At 46.7% G+C, this 22,499-nt stretch overlaps 1 protein-coding gene across 1 annotated transcript in view; it reads left to right on the forward strand.

The window, feature by feature from the left end:
- The window catches only part of LOC129714098 (echinoderm microtubule-associated protein-like 1), a 49,044-nt gene extending 36,339 nt beyond the window's left edge, over positions 1-12,705 (forward strand). Inside the window, exons 15-19 of the mRNA XM_055663566.1 lie at positions 551-648; positions 3,795-3,882; positions 5,894-5,986; positions 6,857-6,987; positions 9,414-12,705. Of these exons, the coding sequence (XP_055519541.1) occupies positions 551-648; positions 3,795-3,882; positions 5,894-5,986; positions 6,857-6,987; positions 9,414-9,539 (536 nt within the window). The 3' untranslated portion in view covers positions 9,540-12,705. The remainder of the gene's footprint in view (positions 1-550; positions 649-3,794; positions 3,883-5,893; positions 5,987-6,856; positions 6,988-9,413) is intronic.
- Positions 12,706-22,499: the final 9,794 nt, after the last annotated feature.

The raw sequence follows: 22,499 nt of genomic DNA on the forward strand, positions 1-22,499 counted from the left end.
AGGCAGCATCTGTGGGGAACATGGATAGGTGACGTTTCACAGAGTGCTGGAGTCACTCAGCGGGTCAGGCAGCATCTATGGAGCTAAGGAAATAGGCAACGTTTCAGAGTGAAACCAGTAACTCTGCGGGCCAGGCAGCATCTGTGGAGAACATGGATAGGTGACGTTTCACAGAGTGCTGGAGTAACTCAGCGGGTCAGGCAGCATCTGTGGAGAACATGGATAGGTGACATTTCACAGAGTGCTGGAGTAACTCAGAGGGTCAGGCAGCATCTGTGGAGAACATGGATAGGTGACGTTTCACAGAGTGCTGGAGTAACTCAGCGGGTCAGACAGCATCTGTGGAGAACATGGATAGGTGACGTTTCACAGAGTGCTGGAGTAACTCAGCGGGTCAGGATATTAACGAGGATATACCCGTGTAATTGTAGCCCGTTTGAAATGAATTGTAAAGTCCAGTCCGTGAATTGCCATAACGTTGTCAATCATTGGTTATTGATCATTTTTCACTCCACAAAGATCCTAATTGATTTTCCGTTCTTCCTGATAGACGGCAATTTCCTGGCCATTGGATCACACGATAACTATGTTTACATCTACGGTGTGGCGGAGAACGGCAGGAAGTACAGCCGTGTGGGCAGATGCTCGGTAAGTGGAGCCTGAACAACTCCCAAAGTTGTTCTCTCATTTCAAGTACAGTATGAATGTTGATTTCTCATTTCATTCCTCCATTCCCATCTTGGTCGTCCGGCCAGTTAGAAACATAGAAAATAGGTGCAGGAGGAGGCCATTCGGCCCTTCGAGCTGCACCAGCACCGCCATTCATTGTGATCATGGCTGATCATCCCCTATCAATAACCCGTGCCTGCCTTCTCCCCATATCCCTTGACTCCACCAGCCCCTAGAGCTCTGTCTAACTCTCTCTTAAATCCATCCAGTGATTTGGCCTCCACTGTGCCCTCTGTGGCAGGGAATTCCACAAATTCACAACTCTCTGGGTGAAAAAGTTTTTTCTCACCTCGGTCTTAAATGACCTCCCCTTTATTCTAAGACTGTGTGTGGCCCCTGGTTCTGGACTCGCCCAACATTGGGAACATTTTTCCTGCATCCAGCTTGTCCTGTCCTTTTATAATTTTATATGTTTCTATAAGATATACCCCCTCATCCTTCTAAACTCCAGTGAATACAAACAGTTCCACTGTTTGCCTCCATACACCCCCCCCCCCCCCCCAGCCAACAATGGACCATTGTGGGCTCCACCTTTCCTTGATCCTTTCCATGTCTCTGATTGTTCTGAATCTTCTCTTATATATCCAGTCCCCCCCCCCCCCCAGCCACAATGGACCATTGTGGGCTCCACCTTTCCTTGATCCTTTCCATGTCTCTGATTGTTCTGAAACTTCTCATATCTCCAGTTCCCCCCCCCCCCCAGCCAACAATGGATCATTGTGGGCTCCACCTTTCCTTGACCGTTACTTTCTGCATCTCTTTCATTCATTTGTTCTAACCCGAAATGTCGCCTATTCCTTTTCTCCAATAAGGAGAAAATAAGGAGAAAATAAGCTCCATAGATGCTGCCTGACCCGCTGAGTTATGGTGCAGCAGCATCTATGGAGCTCAGGAAATAGGCAACGTTTCGGGCTGAAACCCTTCTGGAAATAGGCAACGTTTCGGGCCGAAACCCTTCCGGGTTTCGGCCCGAAACGTTGCCTATTTCCTTAGCTCCATAGATGCTGCTGCACCCGCTGAGTTACTCCAGCACTCTGTGAAACGTCACCTATCCATGTTCTCCACAGATGCTGCCTGACCCGCTGAGTTACTCCAGCACTCTGTGAAACGTCACTCCAGCACAGATGCTGCCTGACCTGCTGAGTTACTCCAGCACTCTGTGTCTATCTTTGGTGTAAACCAGCATCTGCGGGACTTTGTATTCTACACTAGTTTATGTTGACATTATGTACAGCATGGACATTGTGGGCCGAAGGGCCTGCTCTTGTGCTGTACTGTTCTGTGTCCGAAAAAGGACCCCAATTAGTTTAAATGAAGCATTGAACGAGTAAGTGTGCCGTACGCAAGAAGAAGAAGCAGATGACAGCTCTGCCGGTCACTGAGATCTTTGAGTATTTAGCAGTAGATTATCAGTTTTATTGTAACTTTTCTCTCCTGACTTTAAAAAAAAAAATCTGCAGTACATCCTGATACCTTCTGCTTACCACAGAGTTTATGATATGAGCGTAATTTTCTCCGAGATCTTCGGTTTCCTCCCTCACTGTCCATCTTCAAATACAGTGTTAAAACACATTTGTACTCCCTGGCTTTTGACCATGCCTGAGACTTTGCTTCTGTTTTTATTGTTTTTAATGTTTCTTTATTTTACATGTCTTTTCCTACTATTTCTTTTGATTGTTATTATTGGTGTGTATTAACTTTTTTGTCAATGATTAGTGATGCACAGCACTTTGTTGCAACTATGATTATTTTTAAAGTGCTCTATAAATCAAATTATTATTATTATTATTACTCCAAAGACACACAGAGTCTTGTAGGTTAATTGGCTAGGTATAATTGTCCCTAGTGTGTGTGTGTGTGTGTGTGTGTGAGATAGTGTAAGTGTGCGGGGATCGCTGGTCGGCACGGACTTAGTTGAGCAGAAGGTCCTGTTTCCGCGCTGTATCTCTAAACTAAAATTAAACGACACAACTAGCAAATCAAGCATGAATTCGATTTAAAAACCTGCAGTAGTTTAGCGGGGATTTTATTTCCGCACATGAGCAGCGATTGTTGGCATGAGTCGGCAAGTGGTGAGGAAGTGAAAACCATCAAAGAATGGTTTTCATTCACAAAGTTTTGCCTTAAATTATTCCTTGACATATTTAAGAAAGCAAAGTCTATAGGCAGTTGCAGTTTGGCAAATGCAACAAAAATAAACTTCAAGCCAACGAGTGTGAGTAATTGTGTGGGAAGGAACTGCAGATGCTGGTTTAAACCAAAGATAGACACAAAAAGGTGGGACAGGCAGCACCTCTGGAGAGTAGGAATGGGTGACGTTTCGGGTCGAGACCCATTCCTCCTCTCCACAGATGCTGCCTGTCCCGCTGAGTTACTCCAGCATTTTGTGTCTATCTACCTTCAATTTAGACAATAGACAATAGGTGCAGGAGTAGGCCATTCGAGCCAGCACCGCCATTCAATGTGATCATGGCTGATCATCCACAATCAGTACCCTGTTCCTGCCTTCTCCCCATATCCCCTGACTCCGCTATCTTTAAGAGCCCTATCTAGCTCTCTCTTGAAAGCATCCAGAGAACCGGCCTCCACCGCCCTCTGAGGCAGAGAAGTTCTGAAGGTCGGAGATTCAGATTCATGGTGCAGTGTATAGTACAGAGACAACGAAAAGCAGTTAGCATCTCCCTAGAGGAGCGACATAGAATATGAGCAATAAATAAATATATTTACATGCATACAGTCATAGTAGTGGTGGAAGGAGTGTCCGGGGGGGGGAGGGGGGTGATTGGCAGTCACCGAGGTACAGTGTTGAGTAATGTAACAGCAGGGAAGAAGCTGTTCCTGGACCTGCTAGTCCTGCAACGGAGCAGGAAGGGTCTCGACCTGAAACGTCACCCATTCCTTCTCTCCAGAGATGCTTCCCGTCCCACTGAGTTACTCCAGCTTTTTGTATCTATCTTCAGTGTGAGTAATGGATTTTTTTTTTTTTTTTTTTGCTCTGTGCCTTGTACAGTTTACAGATTTATTCTTTGAAATGTTATACAAAGCCTTTTTGTTTCCCATCTCAGGGGCACTCGAGTTTTATAACTCACCTGGACTGGTCTACGGACAGCCGTTATATAGTCACCAACTCCGGAGACTATGAAGTTCTGTACTGTGAGTATATCGTTTGCCCCCCACCTCTCTCGCCCAACATGGCCCACTGTGAAGATAGACACAAAAAGCTGGAGTAACTCAGCGGGACAGGCAGCATCTCTGGAAAGAAGGAATGGGTGACATTTCGGGTCGAGACCCATTCCTCCTCTCCACAGATGCTGCCTGTCCCGCTGAGTTACTCCAGCATTTTATGTCTATCTACCTTCAATTTAGACAATAGACAATAGGTGCAGGAGTAGGCCATTCGAGCCAGCACCGCCATTCAATGTGATCATGGCTGATCATCCACAATCAGTACCCCGTTCCTGCCTTCTCCCCATATCCCCTGACTCCGCTATTTTTTAAGAGCCCTATCTAGCTCTCTCTTGAAAGCATCCGGAGAACCGGCCTCCACCGCCCTCTGAGACAGAGAATTCCACTTTAAAAAAACTGGAAACAAGAAATTTAAACCAGCATCAGCAGTTCTTTCCTCCACACACACACACACACACACACACACACACACACACACACACACACACACACACACACACACACACACACACACACACACACACACACACACACACACACACACACACACACACACACAGACACACACACACACACACACACACACACACACACACACACACACACACACACTCTATTGTAAGTTTGTTGAAGGTAGTTTGGAAAAGGCAGCTGCATTTCACACATGGCATGTTTACTTAGTTGCTTGATCATAATAATTTAGCATCTTGCTTGCCATGGGCAAGTTGGCTCAATGGCCTGTTTCCGTGTTGTAAGCATCTCCGACTGGATGTTTGCGTAAAAAGTGTTGATCGGTGATGCCAACTCAATTGAAACGGGCACTAAATTCTTTGCTAAGGCACTTGGACCAAAGGTATGCATTTACCTCCTGATCTTCCAACCTACCCCATTGTGGCCTTTGCAATTTTTTTACTGCACTTTCTCTTTACTGCTATAACACTGTAACACCATATTCTGCACTTGGATTTTCTGTTTACGCTACCTGTTGTACTTGTGTGCGGCTTGATTGTGCTTGTGTATGGTACAGTTTGCCTGAATAGCTGGGAGCTGTCAGACAGAGGATGACCAAGGATGGGAGTTGAATTATTGCTTTGCTCCAGATTCCAGCATCTATTGGCTCTTGTCATCCACATGTTGGCCTGAACTTCCAGGGCAGGGTTCCTCTCTGGATATACAAGTAACTGCAGATGCTGGTTTACAAAAGAAGACACAAAGTGCTGGAGTAACTGAGCAGGTCGGGAGTGTATGTGCAGAAGGGTCTCAACCAGAAACGTCACCTATCCATGTTCCCCACAGATGCTGCCTGACCCACTGAGTTACTCCAGCACTCTGTGAAACGTCACCTATCCATGTTCTCCACAGATGCTGCCTGACCCACTGAGTTACTCCAGCACTCTGTGAAACGTCACCTATCCATGTTCCCCACAGATGCTGCCTGACCCGCTGAGTTACTCCAGCACTCTGTGAAACGTCACCTATCCATGTTCTCCACAGATGCTGCCTGACCCGCTGAGTTACTCCAGCACTCTGTGAAACGTCACCTATCCATGTTCCCCACAGATGCTGCCTGAACCGCTGAGTTACTCCAGCACTCTGTGAAACGTCACCTATCCATGTTCTCCACAGATGCTGCCTGACCCACTGAGTTATGGTGCAGCAGCATCTATGGAGCTAAGGAAATAGGCAACGTTTCGGGCCGAAACCCTTCTGGAAATAGGCAACGTTTCGGGCCGAAACCCTTCTGGGTTTCGGCCCGAAACGTTGCCTATTTCCTTAGCTCCATAGATGCTGCTGCACCCGCTGAGTTACTCCAGCACTCTGTGAAACGTCACCTATCCATGTTCCTCACAGATGCTGCCTGACCCGCTGAGTTACTCCAGCACTCTGTGTCCTATCTGGGCCTTTGGTGTACAAGTGATGTCCACTCCCTGATACGTACGTCCCTGCTTGGCATTGAACCGCCCACTTCCTTCCACAGGGACCCCCAACTGCAAGCAGGTGCCGAGTGCGGACGTGGTGCGGGATGTGGAGTGGGCCACCTCCACCTGCGGGCTCACCTTCCAGGTGTTCGGTGAGTGCTGTGTACAGGTGTTCAGAGCCTGGTGCAATCAGCAGCTTGTATTCTCCTGTTGGTTGCCCTGTAAAATGTGTGTCTTTGTGTGTGTGTGTGTGTGTGTGCATGTCTCTGTGTCCGTGTGTGTGTGTGCGTGTGTCTCTGTGTGTGTGTGTGTGTGTCTGTGTGTCTGTGTGTCAGTGTGTGTGTGTCTCTGTGTCCATGTGTGTGTGTGCATGTGCGCGCGCGTGTCTGTGTGTCTGTCTCTGTGTCCCCGTGTCCCACCCTCTGTGTGTGTGTGTGTGTGTGCATGTGTCTCTGTGTGCGCGCGTGTGTCTGTGTCTCTGTGTGTGTCCATGTCTCTATGTGGCCGTGTCTGTGTGTGTGTCCGTGTCTCTGTGTGTCCGTGTGTGTGTATCCGTGTGTGTGTGTGTGTGTGTATGTGCGTGTCTCTGTGTGTGTGTGTGTGCGTGTGTCTCTGCGTGTGTCTCTGCGTGTGTGTCTGTGTGTCCGAGTGTGTGCGTATGTGCGTGTCTCTGTGTCCCCGTGTCCCACCCTCTGTGTGTGTGTGTGTCCGTGTCTCTGTGTATCCGTGTGTGTGTGTCTGCGTGTGTCTCTGCGTGTGTCTCTGCGTGTGTGTCTGTGTGTGTGTATCCGTGTGTGTGTATGTGCGTGTCTCTGTGTCCCCGTGTCCCACCCTCTGCGTGTGTGTGCCGCTCATTGCTTGCAGCCCACCTTGTCATGTTGACTGGGTGAAGAGCAGGTGTGTGGTGTTGCTGTGCCCTTGCATCTGGACAAAGTAACTGTGCCGTGTCCACTGCCGACCTGCCGTGGTCATCTGCATCACTGTCTTGCTGACCGTTTTGTCATTGATGTTCCTGACCCCAGGCATTTGGCCGGAGGGAGCTGACGGGACGGATGTAAACGGCATCTGTCGGTCCCCTGACAGCCGACTCCTCGCTACAGCTGATGATTTTGGAAAAGTCAACCTGTTTTCATATCCCTGCTCGCAACCTCGGGTAAGTATCTGACGCGATTTGAGGTTCCCTTAGCATGGGCGGCATGGTAGAACAGCGGGTAGTGCTGCTGCCTCGCAGTGCCAGAGACCCGGCTTTGATCCTGGCTACATGTGCTGTCTGTAAGGAGTTTGCACGTTCTCCCCGTGACCACATGCGTTTGCTCTGGTTTCTTCCCACAATACAAAGACGTTCAGATTTGTTGCCTTTAGTAAGTTGTAAAAATATCCCCAGCATCTAGGATACTGCTAATGTACGATTGCTGGTCAGTACAGACTCGGTGGGCTGAAGGGCCTGTTTCTGTGCTATATCTCTAACTAAGGCTGAGGCCTAATGTTATAATTAACAGAGCTGTGGGCAATATTAATCGAGTGGCAGTGTGCAGGCAGGTAGAGGGATAGCATGGAAAATAAATCTATTACCTGCCCGACTTTGTCCTGCCAACTTCCCACCTTGCCCCCTCCTATCCATACAATGCTGCCTACCCCGCTGAGTTACTCCAGCACTCTGTGAAACGTCACCTATCCATGTTCTCCACAGATGCTGCCTGACCCGCTGAGTTACTCCAGCACTCTGTGAAACGTCACCTATCCATGTTCTCCACAGATGCTGCCTGACCCGCTGAGTCACTCCAGCACTCTGTGAAACGTCACCTATCCATGTTCTCCACAGATGCTGCCTGACCCACTGAGTTATGGTGCAGCAGCATCTATGGAGCTAAGGAAATAGGCAACGTTTCGGGCCGAAACCCTTCTGGAAATAGGCAACGTTTCGGGCCGAAACCCTTCCGGGTTTCGGCCCGAAACGTTGCCTATTTCCTTAGCTCCATGGATGCTTCTGCACCCGCTGAGTTACTCCAGCACTCTGTGAAACGTCACCTATCCATGTTCTCCACAGATGCTGCCTGACCCGCTGAGTTACTCCAGCACTCTGTGAAACGTCACCTATCCATGTTCTCCACTGATGCTGCCTGACCCGCTGAGTTACTCCAGCTGACCTTCGATCACCTGTTCACGCTAGTTCTATGTTATCCCATTATCTCATCCACTCCCTACACACTAGGGACAATTTACAGAAGCCCATTAACCTACAATCCTGGAGGTCTTTGGAATGTGAGAGGAAACTGGAGCATGGGGGGGAAGCCCAAGCAGTCACAGAGAGCGAACGTGCAAACTCCGCACAGACAGCACCTGCAGGCAGGATTGAACCTAGGTCTCTGGCGCTGTGAGGTAGCAGTTTTCCCATTGCACCCCTGTGCTACTGGTCAATGGTCGGTGAGATCTCAGTGGTGCGAATGGCCTTGTTTCCATGTGGTTCTTTTGCAAAGCGCAAGGAGAACATGCAAGAGGCAAGGAGATCATGCAAACTCCACAAAGGCAGCAGCCAAGGTATCTGGGGTCTCTAGCGCTGTGTGGTAGCCGCTCAACCCACCTTGTTCCGGTTCTTGAGCAGCGCTGTCACTCGTGAATCGGACCAGAGTGGGCATGCGTGTGGCAGCAAGTGCCTGATGCCTATGTTACAACTCAGTGACGTGCATCAAACCCAGCCAACAAGCTGTGGTTTTGATCAGTTCACAGTATTTGATGCAACATATATCACGTATGCAATGAGGTGAAACATTCACCAGAGTCTGGGGGTTTTATTTTTATACACATGTAACAATAATTTCCGTGGTCAATAATTATAAATAGATCAGGAAATTGGACTGCTACCCTTGTGATTTATTCGCCACCCTAGATAGCCCGGGCGCTGGGCATTCTGCCAACTTGGCAGAGGAACCCTCCTCTCAAACATATTCCGCCCCTCCCTTTCCTGTAAGATCTTTCTTTCATCCTCCCACCATGAAACATTTAGCATGGAAGCAGGCCCTTCAGCCCACCAGTTCCATGTTATCTCATCCACTCCTTGCACACACTAGGGGGCAATTTACAGAGTGGCCAATTAACCTACACACCCGCACGTCTTTGGGAAGTGGGAGGAATCCGGAGCACCCGGTCACGGGGAGAGCGTGCAAACCCCACACAGACGCAGCAGCCGAGGTGGGAATCGAACCTGTGTCTCTGGCGCGGTGAGGCAGCAGCTCCACCCGCTGTACCACTGTGCTGCCCAGCTGCTGTCTGACCTGCTGAATTCCTCCAGCACTTTTCTTTTGTGCATAAAATGCTGGAGTAACGCAAGACTACTCACGACCATACAAGCGTAACGTGTCGACATGTTGCGTGGTGACACCTGAATAATCGCCCAAAGAGTCGTACCTTTTTCTCGTCGCCGCTGGATTTTCAACATGTTGAAAATCTTCGGTGACCTGCTGCAACTAATGACAAGTCGGCGAAAGAATTGTGTAAGTGGTGAGATTTGTCTAATCTCTAATTACACCGATCACGGCACGTGTGCTGCAACTGTGAGTGTGTGTGTGTGTTTTATTGCAGGCACCAAGTTACAAGTACAGCGGGCACAGCAGCCACGTGACCAACGTTACCTTTCTCCACGACAGCGGCAGTCTCATCTCCATCGGAGGGAAGGACACCAGTGTCATTCAGTGGAGCGTTCTGTAGATCACAGCACTTTATCTAGAGGTGCATTCCAGCCGTGCTAGTCGGGAGGTGCTACGAAACTTTCAGCGTGTGTCCATTCTTGGGACATTTGCCTCAAAAGTTGCATTTTGCTATTTCCTTTTTACAGGGAGGATGTGGGGCGTTTATGGTGCCTCGTGTTAATTGTCAATATCTGCACTGAACTCTTCCAAAGGAGATCTGTTCCTTTGGATAGAGTCACTCACTAGACTTGAGGACATTCCCAACGCATCCTTCAATTCCATCCTCAAACTCTCCCTCTCTCCCTCGCGCTCTGCAGTTTGCCTCTGTTGCAGTTCCCTCTTGCTGGAATCGTGCATGTGCGACACAAGTCTGGGATAGTATAGTCGCTGTGGGGGGAATGGCTCCCCGGCTCGCTTTGAAATTCGAAGAGGGAGTTTTTTTTTCCAATTTGGGAGGTGGGCTGAAAAAGTAGGGAGGTTGGAGGTGTAATGGAAGAGGAGTAAGGAATGGGAGTCCATTGGTGTCCAACACATTCCTGATATTGATGGAAGGAACTGCAGATGCTGGTTTGCAAGAAGGCCACAAAGTGGTGGAATAACTTAACATCTCTGGAGGTCGTGGATAGACGACTTTTCGAGTCGGGACCCTTCAGACCGAAATGCTGTCTATCCATTTCCATCTACAAGGAAATGGACAGAAGACGTTTCAGTCTGAAGAAGGGCCCCAGCCTCAAACGTTGTCTATCCATGTCCGCACAAGGTCATAAGGGATAGGAGCAGAATTAGGCCATTCGTCCCATCAAGTCTACTCCGCCATTCAATCATGGCTGATCTATCTCTCCCTCCTAACCCCATTCGCCTATCTTCTCCCCATAACCTCTGACACCCGCACTAATCAAGAATCTATCTATCTCTGCCTTGACAAATATCCACTGATGGCCTCCACAGCCGTCTGTGGCAATGAATTCCACAGATTCACCACCCTCTGACTGGAGAAATTTCTCCTCATCTCCTTCCTAAAAGAATGTCCTTTAGTTCTGAGGCTGTGACCTCTGGTCCTCCAGAGATGCTGCCTGACCCTCATAGTTACTCCAGTACTTGGTGACCTTCTCAACCTGGGAAGGTCCATTCCACTTTGAACCGGGAAGTTTAAAACAAAATCTTGCACCACATGAAAGCCACCCAATTGGATAATTTTGGAGGAGACAGGATATCCACTGCCTTTTCATTCCTTTTTGATTCCCTTCCAAATCTGAATTATGATGCACTGGTTCATTGTGGTGAGAATGGAATTGCTGTGAATCTTTTATTCCTCCTCCTACTGAGAAAGGCAGGGTTTGCAGCAACTCTCTTGGTGTTGGTTAACTTGTTGGGGATTTTAGTCTGAGCCTTGAAACTTTACCAGTCCGTTCCCGTGCTAGAACCATCAAAGAGCCAGAGGCAAGGTGGAGGGTGAATTGGAAGCATTAGATGCCTTGGCTTGAGTCCCAATCACAAATTGTTCTGAAGTAAAACACAGCCAGGACTGCCTTCCACACTTTGTGCGATTTTTTAAAAAAATGACGTGGACTTTTTACTCGATTCCCACAAAGTGATAGATTGTAATCATTGTGTTTAAGTGGGGAAAGATTGTGGTTTGAGAATTTTTTAAATTAGAATTCTTTTTGCGTTCTTGGTTTATCTCTGGGGTATTGCATAAATGTTGGACTCTGTGAGATACTATTCTCTAATCTCCCTGATGGCTGACCTTATATGTCCTTTCTTTTAGCTTTGTAGGTGGGTGGCTCTTGGGGTATTTTTTTTTGAAGTGTGGCCTGACCTGACACACTAAATCTCTGGGCGTTTCATTTACTGGTTTCCCACAAGCTCAGACCCACAGTGTCACAGCTGCAAGTTGGGTATGACTGATGCAATGTGAGCTGGCATGGTTGAGACAGGAGAGGAGACGCAAGGAACTGCAGATGTTGAGGACCTTGTGGGGAACACAAATTGCTGGAGTAACTCAGCGGGTCAGCCAGCATGAGAGCACGAGTTGGCGACATTTTGGGTTAACCTGCCACCTACCAGCACCCTTCTGCAACACTAGCACCAACCCTGGTTGGGTCAGAAGTTGGAGACTGGGATAGGGAGAAATGTGATATTGGCTGTCCATCACATAAATTGCAAACCATTTGGTTGATTTCCTCAGGTAGACAAAAATGCTGGAGAAACTCAGCAGGTGAGGCAACATCTGTGGAGCGAAGGAAATAGGCGACGTTTCGGGTCGAGACCCTTCTTCGGATTTTCTCATACCCATTAAAACAGGCTGATTGAAACTCTCAAGCCAACGAGAGATGGGCAGGAGAGATGTCCATGCTTGTTACATCTTTGTATTGAGACACTGCAATGCAGGTGGATGATTGAGGCCAGCAAGTTGCGTTGCGTTGAATATTTTCAACATCTGGCGGCAGAGGCAAGTGCTACAGAGGAGGGGGAAATTGTTAATCCCAAACCCTCAGCCAATCACTATCTTCCCGCAACTTCCTGTAGCTTTGACTTCTCGGCAAAGTTCCACAACTCAATGATGAGATTGAACACGTCGTGGCCTTCTGATGCAATGACCTATAACGGGCAGTGGTATTTTAATTGAATTTCCCAATTCTCTGAAACAGGTTGTGAAAAGGGGAAATTTTCAATCTCGCATTTTTTGTTTTCTCAAAGGTCTAAAAACAAAAGTTTACAGTGCGGGATGAGGTCACGTTGGGGTTGGGTCCAAATTCCAACACTGACCCGATACCCAGCTCTCTCTCCTTGTTGCCTGAAACTTTCTTTGCTTCAGGAAGTCAAAGTATATACAGTACCTGGCACAATGTGAGCAGTCTGTCTTTCAAAATACTCCCTATTTTCACCCCCCCCTGGGTGAGTTTATAACTTGGAAAAAAAAAACCCAAGTAGTTTGAGCAGTTTTGATTTTGTTTTCCACTTTTGTTTTGCAAAGAAAAAAGATTTAAGAAATATGTTTCTTGATTGAACATGCAGAAATTTATTTGATTCATTCAGATGTAAATGTGTGTATTTTCTCAGGTGAGATTTATAAGATATTTTGTGTTATGTTAAGAATAGATATTGATACTGAACACCTTCATCTGCTACTTCAGCGAATTGACTTTCTGCTTGTGTGCTAACAGATAAAATAATTAAATACAATAATGTTCCTTTTATTACGGAAACTTAGAAAAGAGAAACATAGAAATTAGGTGCAGGAATAGGCCATTCGGCCCTTCGAGCCTGCACCGCCATTCAATATGATCATGGCTGATCATCCAACTCAGTATCCCGTACCTGCCTTCTCTCCCTACCCCCTGATCCCCTTAGCCCCAAGGGCCACATCTAACTCCCTCTTAAATATAGCCAATGAACTGGCCTCAACTACCCTCTGCGGCAGAGAGTTCCAGAGATTCACCACTCTCTGTGTGAAAAAAGTTCTTCTCATCTTGGTTTTAAAGGATTTCCCCCTAATCCTTAAGCTGTGACCCCTTGTCCTGGACTTCCCTAACATCGGGAACAATCTTCCTGCATCTAGCCTGTCCAACCCCTAAAGAATTTTGTAAGTTTCTATAAGATCCCCTCTCAATCTCCTAAATTCTAGAGAGTATAAACCAAGTCTTCCCAGTCTTTCTTCATAAGACAGTCCTGACATCCCAGGAATCAGTCTGGTGAACCGTCTCTGCACTCCCTCTATGGCAAGAATGTCCTTGCAGAAGCAGTGGTGGGCCATTCAGCCCGTCAAGCCTGTTCTAGTTCAATGTTGGCGGAGAGTCAGAGGGCCATAAGCGTTGCTATATTTAAGAGGGCGTTAGATGTGGCCCTTGTGGCTAAAGGGATCAGGGGGTATGGAGAGGAGGCAGGGATGGGATACTGAGTTGGATGATCAGCCATGATCATATTGAATGGCGAATGGTGCAGGCTCGAAGGGCCGAATGGCCTCTACTCCTGCACCTCCTGCACGGGGGTCGAGGGGGGCAGCAGGGTCCCAGAGGGAACCCCATGTGGTCACGGGGTGAATGATGTTCTATGTATGGGGTTTGAAAAAAGGTCAGGATTTAATCCAGGCCACTCAAGGTGCTATTCAGCAGCTGTGATACATAGAAACATAGAAATTAGGTGCAGGAGGCCATTCGGCCCTTCGAGCCTGCACCATTCGCCATTCAATATGATCATGGCTGATCATCCAACTCAGTATCCCGTACCTGCCTTCTCTCCATACCCTCTGATCCCTTTAGCCACAAGGGCCACATCTAACTCCCTCTTAAATATAGCCAATGAACTGTGGCCTCAACTACCCTCTGTGGCAGAGAGTTCCAGAGATTCATCACTCTCTGTGTGAAAAAAGTTCTTCTCATCTCGGTTTTAAAGGAATTCCCCCTTATCCTTAAGCTGTGACCCCTTGTCCTGGACTTCCCTAACATCGGGAACAATCTTCCTGCAGACTGTCCGCAGCTAACAGGGCAGCTAATGTCCGCAGCTCCAGAATTCACAAACGCACCAGTGTGTTCTTCTTGTGATTGCTTCTAAAGGGGTTAATGAGTCGGGGAGTCCCTTTTAGTTCAGTTTCAGAAACAAGCCCCTTTGGCCCACCGAGTCCACTCTGACCAACCATTCACACAAGTTCCACCTTATCCCAGTTTCTCAGCCTAAGCTCCAGGGGGCCGTTTACACAAGCCAATTAACCTGCAAACCTGCCCGGAGATCCCGGAGAAAACTGGCACACACAGTTGCGGGGAGAACGTGTTAAATCCACACTGGGGCCGGGATCGAACCGGGGGTCTGGGGCGTAGTGAGGCAGCGCCTCTATCCGTTGTGCCACCGTGCCGCCCAATGCCAGAGAGGTTCAGTGACGTTTCTATTTAAGATCCCACGTGCCTTGGGATTGCCACTGGAAGTAGTTTGATAGTTCGTAGAGTTACCAGCTTTTGGAAGGATGGGCTCTATGGAGTAGGGGGGACTAACTGCCCTTTTATTTATTAACCAGTTATAAGATATGTTTTGCCAGAAATGTTTTGCCGAGAGGATTGTTTTACCCTTCGTAGAGAGGCACAGCCTTGTCTTTGTTCTTTCAGGATGGGAAATACTTTAGTTTAAAAATTAATTTAATTTCAAGGAAATAGATAATTTAACAAGCTCGAGACTGAAACTGATAGGTAACTTTTGCCTGAGTCATAGAGTGACACAGTGTGGAAACAAGCCCTTCGGCCCAGCTTGCCTGCATTGGCCAACATGTCTCCTCTATACTAGTCCCACCTTTGGCCCATATCCCTCTAAACCTGCCCTATCCATGCACCTAATTGTTTCTTGAACGTTGCCATGGTACTTGCCTCAACTACCTCCTCCTGCAACTTATCTACCACTCTTTGCATGGAAAAAGTTCCTATTAAATCTCCCCCCCCCCCCCACCTTAAACCTTTAGTTCCCGATTCCACAACTCTGGGCACGAGACTCTGTGCGTCTTCCTGATCTATTCCTCTCGTGAGGCTTTGACTGGGGGTAGAACTATTGCCCCACAGCGCTAGTGACCCAGGTCTACCCTGACCTCTGCCACCCTCTGTATCTTTTATTTCTCCTCTCAACTGTGTGGGTTTCCCGCTGGACGCTCCGGCTTCCACCCACACCCCAAACGCATGCAGGTCAGTAGGTTTGTTGACCTCTGTACACTGCCCCCAAGTGTGTAGGTGAGTTGTAGAATCTGGGGGAAACCTGCTGAGAATGTGGGCAGATTAAAAAACGAGATTGGTGTCAATGGCAGGGGGGGGGACTCAATAGACAATAGGTGCAGGCGTAGAGGCCATTCGGCCCTTCGAGCCAGCACCGCCATTCAATGTAATCATGGCTGATCATCCCCAATCAGTACCCCGTTCTTGCCTTCTCCCCATATCACCTGACGCCACTATGTTTAAGAGCCCTATCTAGTTCTCACTTGAAAGCACCAGAGAACCTGCCTCCGCTGCCCTCTGAGGCAGAGAATTCCACAGACTCGCCACTCTCTGTGAGAAAAAGTGTTTCCTCATCTCCGTTCTAAATGGCTTACCCCTTATTCTTAAACTGTGGCCCCTGGTTCTGGACTCCCCCAACATCAGGAACATGTTTCCAGCCTCTAGCGTGTCCAAGCCCTTAACAATCTTATATGTTTCAATGAGGTCCCCTCTCACCCGACTCAATGGGTCAAAGAGCCTTGTGTCTTAGGGTTAGGGTTAGCTGAATCTCTCTGAATCTATGACTGCCATCTCATGGAAATGAAGACATGTGTGACTCAGTCTAGCAGGCAAAGTTCCTCAGTAACAATCAAACATAATTACGACTCTACCATGTCTAGGTTTTGGGTGAAGATGTCCCTGGATGTTCTCAGTGAAACCTGGAAGCTCAGAAACGGGGACATTAGTCAAGTCAAGAGAGTTTATTGTCATATGTTCCAGATAGGACAATGACATTCTTGCATTAAACCAACTAGGATCCTGGAGAAGGCGTCACATTTACCAAGGGTTGAGGCTCATTGGAACCTCTCCACAAAAAACATCTTAAAAGAACATTTCCACCTTGATTAATTTAATTTGGACTTCTTGGCTACTATTGACTTGCTGCTGAAGGTGTGAGAATTAATGGCGGTTTCATTAAAGATGAAGACACAAGGAACTGCAGATGCTGGTTCACAACAAAAGGCACAAAGTGCTGGAGTAATTCAGCGGATCGGGCAATACCTCTGGAGAATTGGTGGTGTGAAGATGGGTCTCAGCCCTGAAATGAAATGTCGCCTATCAGCGTTCTCTGGAGATGCTGCCAGATCTGCTGAGTTACTCCAGCACTTTGTGTGGATGAATGGAAATCTGGCTTCCAAGAAAGAATTGAAGACATTTAGCAGAGAGGTGCGAGACATCAGATTGGGTCAACCCCACCGATATTCCTCTGGGATTCAATTAAATGAAAATGCACATTTTGCCCAAATCGGCACAAGTAGAAGAAGAATTCTGATTGGCTGAAGGTATTAGCCATAAAACATTTCAGTTGTCTAGAGCAGTGGTTCCCAACCTTTTTTTGCCCATGCCCCACCTAATCACCTCTAAAATCCTGATGCCCCCCCCATGTGGTGATATATAATTCTTATCATTTAAAAAGTGAACTCTGTTTCAGCTGAAGAAGCTTAAAACGCCAATACCTTGGATTATGTAATAACTGCACAATAAAGACCTTTTTTACCCCCAAAAAAATTATTTACTCAAAATAACATCTGAAACATAAACTACATATGTTTACCTGATGGAAAATCCAAAAAAATAAAAATCGAAAATTTGCCCCCGTTAAAAATCAAATTGCCCCCCTGTGGGGCGTACACCCCACGTTGGGAACCACTGGTCTAGAGTATCATCCATTCATTCAATCATTCATTCATTCATACATTCATTCATTCATTCATTCATTCAATTGTCACTTGGTGGTCAAACAAATGCAACTGAAGGCATTGTAATGTAATTGTAGAGGCATTATTGGTGTGGAACTCTTGTGGTCTCGAGTTATATTCTGGTCAAGCTGTGTTGTATTTTTTGCAGGAACCCCGTTGTCAAACCCAATGCACATCACTTCTTATGTTAGTGCCTGAATGCTGTATTGGTGTTTTGCTAAGTGTGACGTTATTAGTAACTAAGTGGGAATCTATTGCACAGGAATTGACCATCAAGTTATCTTCTTTGTGTGTGTGTGTATGTGTGTGTGTCTCTCTTCACATTCCCTCTTCCCTTCTGGAAACCCTCAGAGGAGGAGGGAGATTGTGATAACTGGTGATTAACAATGATGGTGGGCCAATATATTCATTCAGTGCCAACTCCTAGCCAAAGGGAGTGAGGTTAGCCAATGTGGATAGGTGCAGAAGCCAAACTTAACACTGGATGAGACAACATATCGATCGAAGGGCCGAAGGGCCGAATGGCCTACTCCTGCACCTATTTTCTATTAGTTCAGGGGGGAGGGGGATTTCATCATGGTGACCCACAGCCAACTTCAACAGCCTAACTACTGCGCCAATCAACAAATTGGATCATCTACTGTTCGAAACAGGAAACTGTATCATGGCCAGATCGTGAGATGAAATATTTGGAGCTGTTCCTGAATAATACAGGCGGACTTCACCCTTTGTTTTTAACACAAAAAAAAAAAGAGTCCTTTGCAGCTCTTGTTTCACTGAAGACTTGTTCTCTCTGGTTTGTTGGCCAACATCTGATCCACAGTTCATCCTCCAATGGTGCTTCTGAGTCCTCGTTATGCTGCTAAACCTTTTGAGAAACCTAAGGAGTGAAGAGCAACTTCTCACTGACGTGGTTGGAAGACTCGGGCGATACTCAACGTACGCAAGTCGGCCGAGAGAGGATGCCATGCGCGGCGGGGAAGCGAGTGGGACAAGTGTGGCTGGTTTCATGGTGTGGTTACTTCTGGACCAAGGCGCTGACTGATACATAGACGGGGGGGGAGATAGTGGTGAATTCTTGCAGCAAATTTGGATTTTGCAAGGGAAGGTTGGCTGGTCAGTCTCAATTCATTGCAAAAGGATTTGAGTATAGGAGCAGGGAGGTTCTACTGCAGTTGTACAGGGTCTTGGTGAGACCACACCTGGAGTATTGCGTACAGTTTTGGTCTCCAAATCTGAGGAAGGACATTATTGCCATAGAGGGAGTGCAGAGACGGTTCACCAGACTGATTCCTGGGATGTCAGGACTGTCTTATGAAGAAAGACTGGATAGACTTGGTTTATACTCTCTAGAATTTAGAAGATTGAGAGGGGATCTTATAGAAACTTACAAAATCTTAAGGGGTTGGACAGGCTAGATGCAGGAAGATTGTTCCCGATGTTAGGGAAGTCCAGGACAAGGGGTCACAGCTTAAGGATAAAGGGGAAATCCTTTAAAACCGAGATGAGAAGAACTTTTTTCACACAGAGAGTGGTGAAATCTCTGGAACTCTCTGCCACAGAGGGTAGTTGAGGCCAGTTCATTGGCTATATTTAAGAGGGAGTTAGATGTGGCCCTTGCGGCTAAGGGGATCAGGGGGTATGGAGAGAAGGCAGGTACGGGATGATCAGGTGAGTTGGATGATCAGCCATGATCATATTGAATGGCGGTGCAGGCTCGAAGGGCCGAATGGCCTCTACTCCTGCACCTAATTTCTATGTTTCTAAGAGGTTGAGAGTTTTGGAAATTGGAATTTTGGGATTCAGATGGTAAATTGCCCCCAACCTAACACTCTCTTACAAGCACTCAGAAACCAGCATCAGATGCCCCACCTTTGACACTTGGGAGTCTCACTTAGAAGTCAATGGTAGTAGAAAATGGAAAAGGTCATTGAACAGACGATGGTTCGCGATGTTGACATTTTTGGGATGGAGTTTGCTACAAGTTGAAAAGGTTAGAGGCTATTTAAAAGAATAATTTTAGATTGTTAGCTGAAAGGATAGTCTTTTGACCGACCATTCAGAGGACCAATAGATAGGGGTGATTTCCAATGGAAATCGTAAAATATAATGCAGATGCCGGCAATCCGAGATTTAAAAAAATGCGAGCAACACTCCACCCATCTTGGTTCTTGGGTCCTCCAAAATATTCCAACTGGAATTTAAACTGGAGGTGGTGAAGGGAGGGGATTAAGCCAGAAATGGTATAAAGAACACACACACAGAATTTAACATAAAACATCCCCACACAGCAGAATCAAAGTTTCCCACTGTGTGGGAAGGCACTAAAGTCAGTCTCTTCCTCCACTGTTCCCCGTGGTCAGGTCATCGAGTTCCTCCTGTGGAAAGAAACGGCTAATGGACTCTTCATCAGAACTATAACCATATAACAATTACAGCACGGAAACAGGCCATCTCGACCCTTCTAGTCCGTGCCGAACACGTATTCTCCCCTAGTCCCATCTACCTGCGCTCAGACTATAACCCTCCATTCCTTTCCCGTCCATATAACTATCCAATTCTCCATCAGAACTAATGAACAAGTTCAAACCCAATAACTCACAAAGGGGTTGTGGACCTGAAACGTTAACTGTTTCTATCTCCACAGGTGCTGCCTGACCCACCGAGTGTTTCCTGCATTTTTTTTTGTTCTCGGGATGTGTGCAGAAGTAATGAGGATTGTAAGAGGACAGAGACGGGCAGAAGGGACAGATAAGTAGCAGGTGATGTTTAAGTGAAGCGTGTGAAAATGATGTCGTTTTGGCTGAGAGAATAAGAGAATGTGGATACATTGTCAAGGGAGAGATGGAATAGATGAGTTGCACGTATATTGGTGCTTAAATCTTGGAAAGGGTTATATCCTGTAGAGGCAAGGGTCAACAAAGTACGAGGTCCTTACCTTTGTAAATGGAGGCTTGGAGCACAAGAAAAACAACAACAAGTGCTGGAACTCAGCAGATCAGGCATCATCTCTGGAGATGCTGGGAACTGCAGATGCTGGTTTACAGAGGGAAAACAACACAGGGGGCTGGAGTAACTCAGAGAGGTCGAGCTTGAAAGGTTTTGTTGAGATGCAAGAGATTGCAAATTCTGGGACCTTGAGAGAAAGAACAAGGTGCTGGAGGAACTCTGTGGGCCAGGCAGCATCTGTGGAGGGAAAACGATGGCCAAGATTTTGTCTGTCTAGTTCCCTGATCAGATGCTGCCCGATCCGTTGAGTTCCACCTGCAGGTAATGTTGAGCATTTGGAAAACACTAGTTATGCCCCTGTCCCACTTAGGAAACCTGAACGGAAAACTCTGGAGACTTTGCACCCCACCCAAGGTTTCCGTGCAAGGTTCCCGGAGGTTTTTGTCAGTCTCCCTACCTGCTTCCACTACCTGCAACCTCCGGCAACCACCTGCAACCTCCGGGTACTTTGTACTTGAAGGTCGGAGTTTGGGCGGAGATGTGGTCAGGAATGGCTCGGAGGGTGGAGCACGGATGAAATAAATTGGCTGAAACACGCCTTATTTTTTTATAATTATTTAAAAATGCCAGTCTGACTGGAAAATGTTGCCAAGCATTGGGCCATCTCCAAGATGCAAGAGATTTAATAAAACACAACACACACTGGGCTAGTGCGGGGCAAAGGTCCCACTTATAGATGTTGTCCATTGCACCAAGGTGGTGGGACGCACAGATGGTGCCAACTTTGGCCAATGATATCTTGAGGCAATGAGACAGATATTTCATTGAATGTCCGCTATCTAGGTTTGCCATTGCCTTAATGAGTTGTTACCAAAAATAGACACAAAATGGTGGAGTAACTCAGCGGGACAGGCAGCAGCAGCATCTCTGGAGAGAAGGAATGGGGTTACCAAGGCAGTTCAGTTCAGAATAGAACAAAGTCATTGGAACAAGTTGATACAAACCCTGTTGAGGTAAGATTCATGAGTTATCAGTGATCTTATCTCTGACTCAAAAATGAGAAAATCATTTTTCACACAGTGAGTGGTGAATCTGTGGAATTCTCTGCCACAGAAGGTAGTTGAGGCCCCAGTTCATTGGCTATATTTAAGAGGGAGTTCGATGTGGCCCTTGTGGCTAAAGGGATCAGGGGGTATGGAGAGAAGGCAGGGATGGGATACTGAGTTGGATGATCTGCCATGATCATATTGAATGGCGAATGGTGCAGGCTCGAAGGGCCGAATGGCCTCTACTCCCTTCTCCTATTTTCTATGTTTATAGATATCCAACACTTATTGTGGACCAAGACTCCCAGTTCTACCCACACCAACACTGAGATACTTTCCTCTGGATTTTTCCTTGGAATTAAAGTTCTTTTGGTTGCTATTCCAAATTGGAAAGGCATCCACAATGTTGCCACACACAGCGCCTGCCATCCAGGTACCATCTCCTTTTGTTTCAATGGGTTTCCAGTTGTGGTAGGGAGATTGGTCAGAGAGTGGTTACCGATCTAGTCAATGCCAACTCCTTGAATCTAGATCAGCTGGGATTAGTTCAGTTTAAAAGTAAAAGAAATACAATTAGTGTCCATACCATGAGCTCCGTGGAAATGGAAAAGATACCAGGAGTGAATTTTGTGCGTGGCAGATGCAGGGAAGAAAGCTGATGCCCAGTTAGTTTTGGCTTCTTCCCATTGCAAATCTATGACTAGATTTATCATAGACCACTATTTTGTGGGCTCAACAGCAAAAACAAAACAGTTCTCAAGTGACCAAAACAATTGGAAAAGACTAAGAAATAAATTCCATGGCCATTGTTGGTGAAAGATGCAAGATGATGAAGCAATATCTGTCAGGTCAATCTGAAAGGTCAATGTAACTGGGGAAATAGTCGGGAATAAACCCTGCCTTACAGGGTAAGGTGACACTAGACTTGGCTAGCACCAGGTCCAATAAGCTAAGCCACTATGAAACCTGAACCTGCCCTGTTTAATCTTGCTGTGAAGGATTATTACAGATTGGTTATTGTGTAAGCAGACCACTATGGTTTATGCATGGTTATTTTTATATCCTGGAATTAAATCTTTATAACCAAAATATACTGGCACGCTACAGAGCTGGAGATACAGAAATATTAAGATGGCTTTTTAGCTGAATTACAGTTTTTTTTTAACAGAGAATTTATGTTGTGTGTACATTTGATCAAATAAAATATGGGAAAAAAATGTTGTGTCGTGAATGTGTCGGCGAATTCAAATAGGGAATTCATTCTGGACGGGAAGGGGTAGAACAAATAAGAAGGAATTGCAGTTAGTGGTTTAAACTGAAGATGGACACAAAATGCTGGAGTGACTCAGCGGGACGGGCAGCATCTGTGGAGAGAAGGAATTGGCGATGTTTTGGCTCAAGACCAGGTCCTTTACTGTGACATATACTGAGTGACAGTGAAATTTGATTTTCTGTTTGGTGGTGAGAGGTCTCCAAAGAGTCCTAGCGTCTTTTTGGTCGCTGCTGAATTTTCAACATGTTGAAAATTTCAGCGACCTACCACAGGTCCTGTAAG

This window comes from Leucoraja erinacea, chromosome 38, assembly GCF_028641065.1.
Source record: "Leucoraja erinacea ecotype New England chromosome 38, Leri_hhj_1, whole genome shotgun sequence".
Lineage (NCBI taxonomy): Eukaryota > Metazoa > Chordata > Chondrichthyes > Rajiformes > Rajidae > Leucoraja > Leucoraja erinaceus.